Below are 14,585 nucleotides of genomic sequence, written 5' to 3'. Positions count from 1 at the left end.
CTGCTGAACTCGCTCATGAACTCATCATCATCGTCCGAGGTCTCGTTACTATTGGGCCAGGACGGCATGGTCGGTCGTGGCGTCGCCGGAGAGCGAGAAGAAGCAGAGCAGAGCAAAGTGGGGAGTGAGCTCGGGGGAGAGTGAGGGAGCAGGTGGGGACGAGCCCGGTCGGCCAGCTTATACCTGGTCCGATGCGGCCCGGTCCGACCAGGTGCGACCGCGACGGCCAGGTCTAACGGCTGCGAGGGAGCGCCGTTAGCCGTTACCGCTGGCGTCCACCTGACATGTGGGCCACTGCTGTCAGAAACGGGTTTAAACGCTCTAAAACAGTCAATTCGTCAACTTGGTAGTTTTTAGTCACGCGCTTCCAATTTTTTGGTAGTTATCAGCCACTTTTAAAAAAAGTGATAATTCTGTGGGACGGAAGCCTCAATTCTGGTAGTTTTTTGTCAAACACTCAGATTTTTGCGTGGGCAAAAGTTTTACATAGCCCTTCATGCCAACTAGCGGTACTACTTCAAACCGATATTAACCAACCAGTAGTTGAATGATTAGGCAGATAATACCACTTATCACCATCCATTAAGTATAAAAAATCATAAAGTTGACGCCGTGAGTTTTCATTAATACAGATTATTATTTCTGTGAGAAGCGACATTTTTATCGATAACGAGGGTCTGTGATGATGGTTTCGTCTATCTTAAAACTCCACAACTTTAACCCGATTTTTTGATAAGCATCGTCTGCGTTGTGATCGGCCGATTTATCAAAGAAAATTGAAAACTTTGTTCGTCGGAGAATGAAAAGGAGACGAGGAAGACGACAACTGAACCAGAGAGTTTGGGGACGACGGACCGCTCGCCGACGCTGACATGCGGGCCATCGCGTCGTCGGGCACGCCACTCTCTCCCCGGCTCGTTATCTCGGCGAGCAGAGCACCGCAGCGCGCACACGCGTCGCCCGCCCGCTCGCTCGTCCGGGCGCTTCCTCCGTCTCCTCCGGAATCCCGGATGGCCACCGTCGCCGCCTCTCTCCCGCTCCGGGCCGCCGCCCGCGCGGGCCCGGCGCCGCCCCGCGCACCACCCTCCGACGCAGCCTTCTTCCCCGGCCGCCCGTGGCAGCGCCGGCTGGCGGCGAGGGGCCGGCCCTGGGGATCGGTGGGGTGGTTCCGGGCGGAGGCTCTTCCCGGCGGTGCCGGCGGACCGCCGCGGAGGGAGCCCATGGCGCCTCCTTACAATGTCCTCATCACCGGTTCCACCAAAGGTGCTGCCTTTGTTCGTTTCACCGATTTTTGTTTCTCTGAACAAGATTTTTGCCGAATCAATCAATGGATAGAGGGTCGAGCTGGAAACTGGGGACAATGATTGATTTGCTATTCAATCGTGGCGTAGATTGTAGAGGATGATAGAGGCATACATCACTTGGTTGAAATTGTATTGGTTGGCTTCAATTAGCATCTGTAAGCTCTTGCTTGCTTAGTGACCTTTGGATGCTGTTCTAGTGTTCTTCAACAGGTATAGGATACGCGCTGGCAAGGAAGTTCCTCAAGGCTGGTGATAATGTTGTAATATGCTCAAGATCAGGTTAAAAAGAAACACCTGCTTTTAATTGTGACTTTTCTTTAGGCGTTTCATAAAACAAATTGATGTTTAAGGCGCATGTCAAATGGATCCACGTTTAACAGTTGCTGCACTTATTGTAATAATATATACTTATCGCAGAACCTCTCTTTTAGATCATTGATCTGTTCAAAGAGTCTTTTCATGATTTGTTCTTAATGACAAACAAATTAGATGTTTCAGTATTATACACTTCCAGAAAGAATGAAATGGACACATGCAAGTTCCGATTTATACCAGCTTAGCCTTTCCTTGACATGCAGTCTACTCTATCCTCTACAGCTGAAAGGGTAGAATCTGTAGCCAATGACCTGAAAAAGGAATTCGGAGAGCAACATGTGTGGGTACCTACTGCTGAGCTACTTGGTCCTTATAGTTTCATTCAAGTTTTATTCATAAAAATCGTCAAAATAGTACAGCGCAACACTTTTGATTGCATATGCTCTGTTGTCGCCTTTTTGTGCTATCACAGGGGACTGTCTGTGATGTTAGAGAAGGCGCTTGTGGATTTTGCGCGAGACAAGCTGGAGTATATTGATATTTGGGTACATAGTCACCCCTCCCTCACCAAGCACTTGCATTGCACATGCACTTTTATTCCTGTTCCTTCCTTTTTTATGTACAACTATGACAACCACTCGCTATGAAATGACACTGATGCTCACTGCATACTTACCCTTAATTTGAAATATTTGATAGTTCGGTGTTTGATGTATGAATTGTGCTGTGCAATCCACATTGTTGTGCTTGGAAATTGATAGTTAGCTTACCTTAACTGTTTAAAGTTCATGCATTAAATTGATGGGCTCTGTTATGTCATAAAAATGAAATTGGAATTTCTTCTGAGTTATTTCTATTGATGCAGATCAACAATGCCGGATCAAATGCATATAGTTACAAACCATTGGTGGAAACCTCTGATGAGGCTCTAATGTAATTCTCTATCTCTATATTGGCAAGGCTTGAACATGCACACCTTCATTCAGTCGTAGTTTCGAGTGCCAATAGTTCATTGACTTTTTTCTTTGATTTAACAGTGAGGTGATCACCACTAACACTCTTGGATTGATGCTATGTTGTCGTGAGTTATTGCTTTCCACTCAATATTAGATATTTGTCGTATAGCATGGTGACTGCTGAAGAATTCCAACACTCATCGTCTTGCTATCTTAGGCAATAAATATGATGTGGAACCAACCTCGAGGTGGTCACATATTTAACATTGATGATGGAAGGCCAACCCCAAGGTACCATTTCCATTTGTTCTCATATGTAGTAATTCTGGATACTCAGCTGAGTGTGCTGTCACATGATTTCGTTTAACTGCTCATATAGTTTGAATCTGTGGAATTGAACATAGTTTGATATGTCCTGTTCTTTTGACGCTGATATAAGTATCTCCTTTCGTTCTTCTCCACATGTGTGCATTGTACTTGACATACTGAATTTGCATGGCCATATGGCAGTATCAGTTATTTGTATTAAATGAAAGTTGTGCACAAAACAAAATACTAAGGAGACAAACTCAATCATCTTTTGGTAACTACTCCCTCTGTAAAGAAATATAAGAGCGTTTAGATGACTAAACTAGTGATGTAAATGCTCTTATATTTGTCTACGGAGGGAGTATTAGTCTTGAATTCTAGGTAATCATTATTATAATCACCAGGTTTGCAGCTTATGGTGCAACGAAGAGAAGTGTGGTGCACCTTACAAAGTCTCTACAGGTAAAGGTAACATGTGTGACGATTTAACCTGAAATGATTAGTTTCTGTTTGAGCAGTTCCAATGAAGCATTTTGAAATAACGAACTCTTTGCTGTATTGTAACCTCATGAAATTGTCGATAGACCCAAAGCACAAACATTCAACAGTACAATGAGATAACTACTGTTTTATCAATATTTAGAGTCATGTTAAATTTCCAAGTAGTTGCTCCCTCAAACTCATATTTGGGACATCGTAAAGCTGTAATCATCCATAGAGAAAATAATAGGCGATTTATTGCTATGTGCTTGAACTTGGCTCAGTGGCACAAATTTTTATTAAGTTTACATTTATTTCCAGAAAAACAACAGAGCCTTTTGTCCCAAGCACATTGGGGTAGGCTAGAGATGAAACCCCACAAAAATTGTGAGAACCCAAAAGAGAAGACAGAAAGTGCAAACAAGCAAAATAAATCAAGGCAGTATACTGGTGCAGGTCACAGCTTTGCAGCTTTATTAGAAACTGTGTGGAGAAGATAACATGATTCTTATTGCAGGCCGAGTTGCAGATGAATGAAGTGAATAATGTCGTGGTGCATAATTTATAGGCATACAGCTCCACCCTTTCTTTAGTTATCTTTTATATTTTAGAGTTCCTAACTATTCTCTCGCATAAAGATAACTAGAAGTTGGTGTGGTTTAACTAACTAGTTTGTGTAAGGTTCTAAGCATTGGTCCATGGAATATCCGTATAAGTAAATGATCGCCTTTTGTTTCTAAGTTCTGTTTATAACTCTGAAAAGGATAGTCACACACTAACAGTAAGTACATAACTAATTTGTGCAGCCTGGCATGGTTACGACTGATCTTCTTATGTCTGGTGCTACCGCAAAGCAAGTAAGGGATAAGCACAATCTCTTTCTGACATTCTTTTTCTTTTTGCCATTGTTGATAAGATAATTCATGGTTACTAAATTGTAAATTTTACTGATGGCAGGCAAAGTTTTTCATCAATATATTAGCTGAAACTGCTGATGTGGTGAGAGCTACGCCATTGTTCCTTTTTTTACAGGGCCATTGGTCCTTTTCCTCCAGAACAATGTTGAATCTTCTTCTAAACTCTAAAGCTTATGTTTGGCAGCAGTAGTAATAATTTTTAGCTGCTTTAGGCCTGTGTCCATTTGGCGTGTAGAACCGTCCGACCACTTAGCTTGAACGTGGTCTCCAGACTTGTTTATACGTTCCTAAAATTTGTGATTTGGTCATTGTCGAAGGGCTGTTAACCTTTTGTGCTTGCTTTAACAAAGTTAAAAAAATGGCAACTTGAAGTTCTTCATATGATGTCGCAAGGCAGACATGTGTTATCAAATGTGTCGATCTGAAGTTCTGAACAAAAAATAAATAGTTGATCTAATATAAACTGACAAAGTTAGCTTTCGAAGCTTATAACTTTGCTTAAAAATCTTACAGTCTATCCATGACAGGCACGTTTTCTTTGTACAGCGAATGACCGGTAGCCTCTAGGTTCATTTGCGATGGATATCTGTTAATGATTCAGCATACCTGCCTTTAATGTTATTATGTACACTTTTTAATCATATTATCTGTTTGGTAATATGGTAATATAATAATCAATGTTGACTATTAAAACAGGTTGCGGATTACCTTGTTCCAAACATCAGAGAAATCCCTACCAAGCAATCCATGAAGCCGACTTACATTCGCTTTCTCACAGGCTTGAAAGCCTACTCCAGAATATTTTCAGTAAGAACTCTCTGAAACCTGGGGAGGGTCTTTTATTAATCTTGGACATCCCCAACCAATGTCAAATTTACTGTAATAATCATTCTTCCTGATTTTATTTGCAGAGAATTGCTTTTGGTGCTCGTAGGAACAAGTATGTTGCCGAGGATTAGTTTTCTTACTGCCATCTTCCAACCCAGAAGAAACCTAGGGATATTCTTGTTATCATATTTTAGAAGTCCATTCTTTTCCTGTAAAAATAGGATGTATCACTGAGGGCATCTTGAGAACACAGCAATGTACTCCTCATATATACAATACATGTAATTTGATTACACCTCATCAAATTACAGTTCATCTGGATTATTTATGGACCTTATGATCTAGTTGCATGTTGCATTTTCAATGCAAGAGGAGCCCATGATACATCTATGCACCTACACATTAAGGCTGAAAACCATTTTTCCTTGTTACTTCCTATAACTTGTGTAGTCTTGCCTAACTTATCTGTTGGGACAAGTTTGTCGTGCAATTAAGCTCCTATGATAGATTTATTGTGTTTGTACAACTTTTTTTTTCCTCTTCATTGAAAGGCATGCAGATGGCATTGCAATGACAAGACATGGTCATGCACTCATGCTGCTACCTTGCTGCTTGGTGTTTGGCAGCATAGGGTAGGACTTTGATCACATCTCACACATCCAGATTGCCTGATAAGTCAACCTCAACACTTACTACTGCACCTAAATTATCATTCTGGTTATTTACTTCTCTGTCACATTCCTGATAAGTTAATGTGATGTGCACCATTCATGGATTTGGCAGAGTCTGCTCGTGCTATCGCAACATCAACTCTTGTTGCTTTGTTGCCATTCAGAAGGCTTTATTTCTCTGCAAATCATTCCACCCATACAAACCAACTGTGAATTGTGACGTGTTATGTTAGTGTGATAGAATATGGCTGGCTACACAAAGATAGTGAAGTATCTCTAGTCTCTTACAAGAACTGTATAAAGGGTTGACTGGCTTGATAGAGAAGGAGACTATCACTCTCTCTTCTCGCTAAAAGATATGACATACATTCCCAGTTCCTTTTGCTTCCTCGCACATACCGGTATGCGCATGTTAATGATTTTAGTTTCTTTTTTGGTATTTTTGTGCATTCTTTTTTCTAATGTAGGATGGCCAGAGTATTGATTTGCCTGCTTGATCTCCAATTTGTATTTGAAAATATTTTTCTGTATCTATATGGGCATATGTGCACGTTTAAAAAATAAACAAATTTTGATGGATTCTGTCTCTTGTAGTTACACGAGCTGCTGTATTGTCGTTTTGCTGGTTTGCATTGCCTTGGTTTTAAAAGGTGTCTCAAGCTTTCTGATTTCCTTGATCTTTGACAGGTGTGAGCTTGATTTGCTGACTGATGTCCAACGGCAAGCCGACATATAACAGTGACTCTTCTTACATGTCGAGCATACCGGTCTGTTGCTTTCTCAGGGCAATGCAGCCGACAAGTAGTTTACTTCGCTGGACCGATGATCTCCATAAGATCTTCCTGGAAGCTGTAGAGTATCAAGGAGGCCCCTATGGTTTGGTTTCTTGAACTTTGAGCATACGATGTCAAGCAATTCATTCTCTGTTACTTGGATCTGAAACTTCTCGATGAAACTGATGCTGTGCTACTCAACCGTCGCAACTCCTTAGAGGTGAAGCCAACTGCGGTGAAGGAGAAAATGGAAGCTATGGGAGTCACAGGCCTCACAATCTGGAACATAAAAAGCCACCTCCAGGTACCTCCTGCCCTCTTGCAGCTCTTCATAGATACTTTGAGGGTTTTCGTTCTGCGGTGCGGGGTCTCAACGCACTTGGCTTGCTCTTGTGTGCCAGAGATACAGGGAGAAGTGCAATTTAGGACCTGAACCTCCTCGGGATGTCCGAGGCACTGCATCACCAAGGAAGGCTGGAGATAATGTGTATGGTTCTCTGATGCAATGGAATTGTTGGATCTGCATGCCTTTGTGTTCTCTATTTATTTATTTATTTATTTGTATTTTAGAACTGACTGACTGATTGATTATTGAGCTTGTTCATAAGTTCTGTAACTTGTTCTGGTGTGTAGGACATCTGAGACCGAGACAGTGGTGGACAGTGATGCAGCAACGAATCTGACTGAAATGGAGGTACTCCTCATCATCGTTGATAGCCTGGCCTGGACAGTGGACAAGCATATACCATCATCCAAAGGCAAGACCTGGTCAGTCTTAGTACATTTCAGGGCCATATAACAGTAGAGGGAACACACTTGCCATACCATGCCAGGAAGGTTAGGATCATAGTATGGCTGCCGCCTGCAGGTATCTGCATCTGTGGCAACCCAACCCCAGACCCGGCCATCTTTTAGCACGAGGGCACACCGTCGTTGCCTCACCGTCGCGCTCTAGGAGTAGGATGTCACGCTCTAGTAGAAGGATGGCGTGCCACGCCAGGGAGCAAGCTCTAACGACGTTGCCGCCAAGGCCACCACGACGCCGCACTTCGTGTTCGTCCCGCTGATGCACCACGGCCACCTGATCCCGGCGGTGGACGCGGCGTTGCAGCTGGCCACCCACTCTAAAAAGCCCCCAGCCCAACAAAATCCCAGCACCACAACGCCAAACAAGGATATATGTCAACAGAAGGGGGAAATGTGAATCCAACGACTGAAGAATAGCGCATTTAACAAGGCCAAGCAGTGAACAAATTAAGGCAGCGACGCATAACAGTAGTAGCAGCTAGCTAGTTTATGGAAACCAAACGTGCTAAAGTACAGAATGTCACAGCGCAATGTCATCCACTTGCTGATGGCAGAATGCTCGCTAATTAATTAGGACATCATAACACACACAGCAGGAAGCATCATATATGGTCTCACTTCACAGCTGATAGCATCACACACTCCTATCTAGCCGTGTCCACGGAGGAGAGAAGACTCACTCATCCAGAGACACAGACTCATCCTCTGAATCTGAATCTGGACTGCTCTCATCCGGCGCCCATGAATCTGAACTGGGCTCATTCGGCTCATCCTGTGAATCCGACATGTTCAAATTCCGCGCGAGCTCCACGTCCAACTCGGAACTGAAGTGCACGAGGTCCATCTCTAGCATGTCATCCACGCTGCGGGTTCCCTTATGGGTGATATCGTCGTCACTGATGTACTTGGCGTCATCTGGATACACAATCTTCCTTGCGGAAATCATGTCAATAGTAGCAACGTCCTATTAACAAAATAAAACCCGGATCAGTAAGATGATAATAAGCCAATTCAGATTTATGATGAGTAGTGCATTCAAGCATCGTGAGAAGCAGATCGCCGTGACTCAAAGTACTAATCAAATGCTATCACTTGCTAATCAGCCGTGCCGCGGCAGAGAAGTAGATGACTTACCCGCATATGCATAGGGCAGAGGGCAGCAGAATGCCGCTGTCCTTGGCTTGCGTGTTGCGTACCACAACTCGGCGTAAAATAGGGTCCTCAGAACATTCTCATCACAAGTTGCCATGAAGTTCACTAGGTAGCACGTATCAGTGAAGGGGGCGCAGCCTTCCTGTCTTTGATCCATACCAATTATAAAATCAAGTTCATACTTTGGTCCCTACAGCAAGCAAGAAATTAAGAAGCAAGAGTGTTTGTTGGTCAAATCAAGTTAAAGCTAATATACGTACGTAAGTAGCAGCTAATGATTGAAAACAGAGGAAGTCCAATGCCTACCCAAAAATGATGGTCCGTATAATCCTTGAGCACCTGTTCAATCTTTGAACGCAGCCAGCTCCTCCAATGCTCATACTGTGATCTCACGCTTGATACCCGCCTCAAGGCCTCTACACTAAGTTCAGGAGCAGGAGCTTGCATGGTGCCACTAGTTTGAGGTCTGGATGTTTCTTTGAACTTGGACCACAAGGCCGACATAAGAAATCTGATGTCATCGACGCGCAACACACCACCACTAGTTTGCGCATTGGTTATATGTGAGACCAGGCGTTTTCGGCCTTCGGGATCGAGCAGCAGCATCCGGTGAAATTCACCTAGCTGAAGGGGCAGCGTCTATCTAGCAGCCATGGCCGCCTCGTGGAAGGGGTTCTTATCAGACCTCTTTGTTGTAGATGATAACATGTCAACAAAGCAAGGTTTGCAAGCCCGTCGAGGGAACGGACAACTAGGCAGAGCAGAGATAGGGGGTCCAGGATGTCATTGTACTCTTTCAACATCATGCAGTCAGAAGCCGGGAGAACGGAGCCACACGTCTCATGCCAGACTGAGTTAATGATGATGTTGGAGAGAGGGTCACAGGGGCCATAGCAATGGCCGGCCATGAGGATGCTGCGCATGATGGAGCCCGAGGGTGCGTGCAGCATCTTGAAGGCCTGGACGTACAGGTTGTGAATCATGCCATAGAGGTACATCTTGAGAGACCGCAGGTAATCGCAGTTGTCGCCACCTCACGAGGCGATGAGAAAGTGTTTCTGGAAATTTGCTATCGTCAGGCAATCTTGCAGCTTGCTAGGCAGTCCGGACTGCAGAGACGAGATGGCGGTCCCATCGCAGCGGAAGGTGGTGGAGGTGATCCTGGTGTGAGCTGCTGCACTAGAAGAGACAAGGGGCTTTGTCTCGGACCAGATAGCGCCATCGTCGAGGTTGTGACGGGCATGGACAACCAGCCCATCTTTGGTGTTGCTAATGTTGGCAACACACATCGGGGTCATCATCATGTGCAACCCACGGTGGATTTCCTGGGCATCCTCAGCCGTGAGAGGGTCATTGGCCGAAAACAGATGCCTGTTGAAGAGGTCGAGGTCGCCCTGTTTGAGCCGGATTGCCATGACCTGAGCAATGGTGGCAGGCGAACAGTGGCCTGCGCTGGTGGCCGCCCACTCAAGGGCGGCCTTGGTCCTGTCGGATTCAGGGTCCAGTGCCTCCTCCTTGGTATGGTAGAGGTCGTGCTGGACGAGCATGACGGCGAGGAGGAGATTGGCGCCGGCCCTGTAGAGGTAGCGGAAGGCCTGTGCCTCGTTGATGCATCCGAAGTATGCCACAAGGAAAGCCATGAGACTCTGGGCGGACCTGCATGCAACCTCGTGCCAGGGGTCGAAACTAGGTCTGTGTCTCTTTCTCTTGGACCTCATGCTCTCATCGTCGGACTCCGCCTCATCGGACTCCGTCTTGGCCTCGACTTCGACGAGGGTGGTGGGGAGGAGGGGAGGGTGTTGAGGATGATGTTGGAGACGGGGTCGAGGGGGCCGAGGCAGAGGCCGTCTGTGCTGAGGAGGCCGTAAAGGTCGGGCATGGCCTTGCAGGGCAGCCGGAGCCGGCGGAACGCCTCGTCGTAGAGACCGACGATGAGCTTGCGCGTGGCATGGCGCAAATCGTCGTCGTGGGGAAGAGGCCCATACTCGTGGCGGCAGTTGAGGCTGTGCAAGCACGAGATGAGCCCTCTCCGAGAGCTAGAGTCGCTGGAAGAAGTGGATCCAGACAAGGACCCAAGTGGAACGGAGCCGCCGGAAGAAATGGATCCAGACGCCATCTGCGAGCAGAGACGGCGAACAGAGCCGGCGTTTTTCTCTGGGCGTCGTCGACCGTCTTGCGGGGAGAAGAGCAGATCGATCGAGTCGGTCGATAGGGTGGGGATATATATATATATATATATGGAGTGGGATGAGTTCGTCTTTTGGTCGCGACTTGCCTCCTTGTCCCCGTGACCATATATATATATATGTTCTTTCCCTCGCTCGTCTAGTCGTCCTTGACTCGGCCTCCTTTTCCCGTGGCCCTGCCTCTTTCTTTTCTTGGCAGTAAACGAGTCGGTGTCTGGAGACCGTTTTGGCTCCTCCTTCCTTCCTCGACCAACCGCCTTTCTCCGTACGTAACGTTCCCCACGTATGCAAACTACCTAGGCCCACATGGCCACGTCTCCAATCAAACGTTCCAAGAGACATCAATCCAACGATGGAGCACTAGTCTGATCTAGTATTTGTGAACGCATATATGGACGTGTGTGGCAACGATCACGTATGATAATTAAAGTGCATGCCCTTTTTGGCTTAGTTAAGGCATATGCATGCACACATGGGCCACGAGCTGAATTGTTAATAGTTTCAGTACTCCGGAATCCCTGATCTCGCTCCTTTGCCGATGACGATAGCTGGACACACGAGCCCTGCCGTGTTGCTGCTTTCTCTAAATTTAAGAATATGGACGTCGATAAGTGCCACACGTGTGGAAGTTAGGGGATCTGCCCATATATTTTGTATGGTGTATAAGAGGAATAGCCCACATATCTACGTGTGGGCAAAACAAGTAATGCCCACACACCTTTTTTTTTCCCCGATCCCTCTCACATGCGTGTGTGTGGACGAAATAGATAACGCCCACACGTCCCGTACGTCAGGCCTCGTACCTCGTGGTTCCGCATGTCCCACGTGACAGTCACCGCGCGTCCCGCAGTTGCCATGGTCCAGACCCTCGTCCATATTCGTTTAACTGTAGTTGCCATGTCGCTGAACTTCGGTTGCCATGTCGGACAACTACAGTTGCCATGGTTGCTCAACTGTAGTTGCCATATATGGTTTGGCCTACTGCGGTTGCTATGATTTCAAAACTTTAGGAGTTGCCACCCACTAACACTAGGCAGTTGCCATAGAGCACTACAAAAAGGCATGGCAAAAAAACATGTTCCGGTAAAAGAGAGAGTTGCCATGTGCTCACAAGTACGCTAGGGCCGTTGCCATGTAAAAAGAAAGAGTTGCCATCTGCTTACGTGCATGCTAGGGCAGTTGCCATGTACCATGCAAAAACACATGACAACTCGGGTAAAAGAGAGTTGCCATCTGCTTACAAGCAAAGCTAGGGCAGTTGCCATGTACCCTGTAGAAACACATGGCAACCGCCGCTTTGGGTGTGGGCGAGGAGACGGGCGTGTGGGCGAAGTGATAAACGCCCACACACCAGCCCCCTCTGCGTGCGTGAAAATTGGTGTGTGGGCGAATTGCTAAACGCCCACACACCAGCCCCCCGTGTGGTGAAAAAAGACGTGTGGACGACCGAATGAATGCCCACACACCAGCTTAGTCCTGCGTGGCACACAAAAACTGCTAGAACGCGCCAAGATTCGTGCAGAATTGGTTGGACGAGAATCCATGCGTGTGGGCGAGTTGCCAGACGTCCACATGTGTGGGCGTTAGTGTTTTCGTAAGAATATTTATAGTCCGACTCCTCAAACGTTTTCTATACGCTCCGAGGTACGACCCGATTAAAAAGTTGTGACCCAGACAGGCTCATAATCATCAATGGCGGCCCTTATATGCAGCTCAAATCCAGGACAAATAAGGGGAGGTCCGGGCGCGTCCGCCACATCGGATCCAGCCCATGCTGATTCATCATGATCCCACATATATTTGTTCCTGTTCACACCCCCGATCAAACCCTAACCATTCCACTCCACTTCGCTCCGCCCCAAGCTCCCTTTCGGCGATCTCTGGGCCTCTTCGGCATCACGAGCAGTGGATCCGAGTTCTCTGTTACCCGATCTAGTAACTGGGACCTCATCCCTGGCCGGAGGTGGCGAGGTGGCCGTCTGCATTGCGCTGCGCCGCGCCATTGAGGAAAATGCCCAGCAGCGGCCGAACTCAATCCGACGGGAATCAAGAGCATCTGCTCAAATGGCACTTGGAAATGGCGTGAGGCGCATCACCGCTGCCTCGCATGGGTGATGTGGTCCGTCTGGCGTCAGAACAATGTGGCGAACACGAAGCCCCTTTGTTGGCACGCCGACTCAAAGGCCCTCACTGACCCGTTCGCTGAGGCTATGACGCGGCATGCCCGCTGTGCGAGGAAGAGGGGCGGGAGGCCGTGGCAACCCTCGCGGTAGACGTCGGCAAGGCAGAATCGCATTCCCCGGCACCGGTACAGGTGGCCGCTATCCTCTTGCGCCGCAACCACGTCATGGTGGATGTGTCGGGCTCCAACCATGATGGATCCATTGTCAACCTCACATCGATCGATGATGTGCAGGCCACCGGCTCCAACGAGAAAGAGTAGGGCATGGGAGACGGCGGGACGGCGACGCCTCGAGTCCCGTGAGCCAATGTGTGTCCCATGTCCTACTCTAGCTCGCCGGTGACAACACCAATTCTCCAAGGGGCGCAACCGACTACCGTACATGGACACGGCAGAGCCGGGCGAGCTTTGTTCAAGATTAGGTTCACATTGCCTATACTTGTATGGATTTGAGGATTCGTAATTGATATATTTGTAATTTGTAATTAAATTTGGTCTTATTCAGTACTTGTGGCCCGCCATTGATGATTATGTGATCATCTACAGAAGACATGCATGTATATAGGAAGCTGGCAGTGGGATGCAGAATTATCCCGACCAAACCTACTTCATCTATCAGGTTAGGCATGGCATGTTTCGGCAGTTTCTGTTACAATTAAAGTAGTGTAAGAAAGCAACAATCATATATATTGTAAGACAAATGTGATAAAAACATAATATTAAATAGAAATCTTGCAAGAAGTTTGTTCTTAATGTTAGACTTCTTCAAGCTATGAAGGAGTAGATGTTGGGGAACGTAGTATTTTAAAAAAATAATCCTACGATCACGCAAGATCTATCTAGGAGAAGCATAACAACGAGCAGCGAGAGTGTGTCCATGTACCCTCGTAGACCGAAAGCGGAAGCGTTTAATAACGCGGTTGATGTAGTCGAACGTCTCCGCGATCCAACCGATCAAGTACCGAACGCACGTCACCTCCGCGATCTGCACACGTTCAGCTCAGTGACGTCCCTCGAACTCTAGATCCAGCTGAGGCCGAGGGAGAGTTTCGTCAGCACGACGGCGTGGTGACGGTGATGATGAAGTTACCGACGCAGGGCTTCGCCTAAGCACTACGACAATATGACCGAGGTTGAAATCTGTGGAGGGGGGCACCGCACACGGCTAAGAAATCAACTTGTGTGTCTATGGGATGCCCCCTCCCCCGTATATAAAGGAGGGGAGAAGGGGGCCGGCCGGCCTCATGGGGTGCGCCCCAAGGGGGGGAATCCTACTCCTACTAGGAGTAGGTTCCCCCTTTCCTAGTCCAACTAGGAGGGAAAGGAAAGAGGAAGAGAAGGAAAGCCCCCCCCCCCCAATTCGTATTGGGATTGGGGGGGGGGGCTCCACCTGGCTGCCTCCTCTTCTCTTCCACTAAGGCCCATGAAGGCCCATTAACCCCCCGAGGGGTTCCGGTAACCCCCCGGTACTCCGGAAAATGCCCGAACCTATCCAAAACCTTTCCGGTGTCCAAACATAACCTTCCAATATATCAATCTTTATGTCTCGACCATTTCGAGACTCCTCGTCATGTCCGTGATCACATTCGGGACTCCGAACAACCTTCGGTACATCAAATCACATAACTCACAATACATATCATCATCGGACGTTATGCGTGCGGACCCTACGGGTTCTCGAACTATGTAGACATGACCGAGACTC

General features: G+C 47.1%; 1 protein-coding gene across 5 annotated transcripts; it reads left to right on the top strand.

The window, feature by feature from the left end:
* Positions 1–815: 815 nt before the first annotated feature.
* Positions 816–13,765, top strand: LOC125550459 (chlorophyll(ide) b reductase NOL, chloroplastic-like). Of its 5 annotated transcripts, none has more exons than XM_048713457.1 (12): positions 816–1,263; positions 1,515–1,583; positions 1,902–1,959; positions 2,092–2,164; positions 2,485–2,552; positions 2,657–2,660; positions 2,793–2,866; positions 3,289–3,346; positions 4,171–4,221; positions 4,322–4,363; positions 4,978–5,088; positions 5,193–5,473. In XM_048713457.1, the coding sequence occupies exons 1-12, from the start codon at positions 873–875 to the stop codon at positions 5,238–5,240; spliced, it is 1,047 nt and encodes a 348-aa protein (XP_048569414.1). In that variant the 5' UTR covers positions 816–872; the 3' UTR covers positions 5,241–5,473. The 5 variants fall into 5 exon arrangements, with proteins under 5 accessions (XP_048569414.1, XP_048569413.1, XP_048569415.1 ...); XM_048713456.1 differs by having other exon boundaries at positions 3,289–3,352; XM_048713455.1 differs by having other exon boundaries at positions 817–1,263; positions 2,657–2,705; positions 3,289–3,352.
* Positions 13,766–14,585: the final 820 nt, after the last annotated feature.

Source organism: Triticum urartu, chromosome 4 (genome assembly GCF_003073215.2).
Source record: "Triticum urartu cultivar G1812 chromosome 4, Tu2.1, whole genome shotgun sequence".
In the NCBI taxonomy this organism is placed as follows: Eukaryota; Viridiplantae; Streptophyta; class Magnoliopsida; order Poales; family Poaceae; genus Triticum; species Triticum urartu.
The sequence above is the reverse complement of the archived record's forward strand: the minus strand, read 5'-3'. Positions and strand labels throughout refer to the sequence as shown.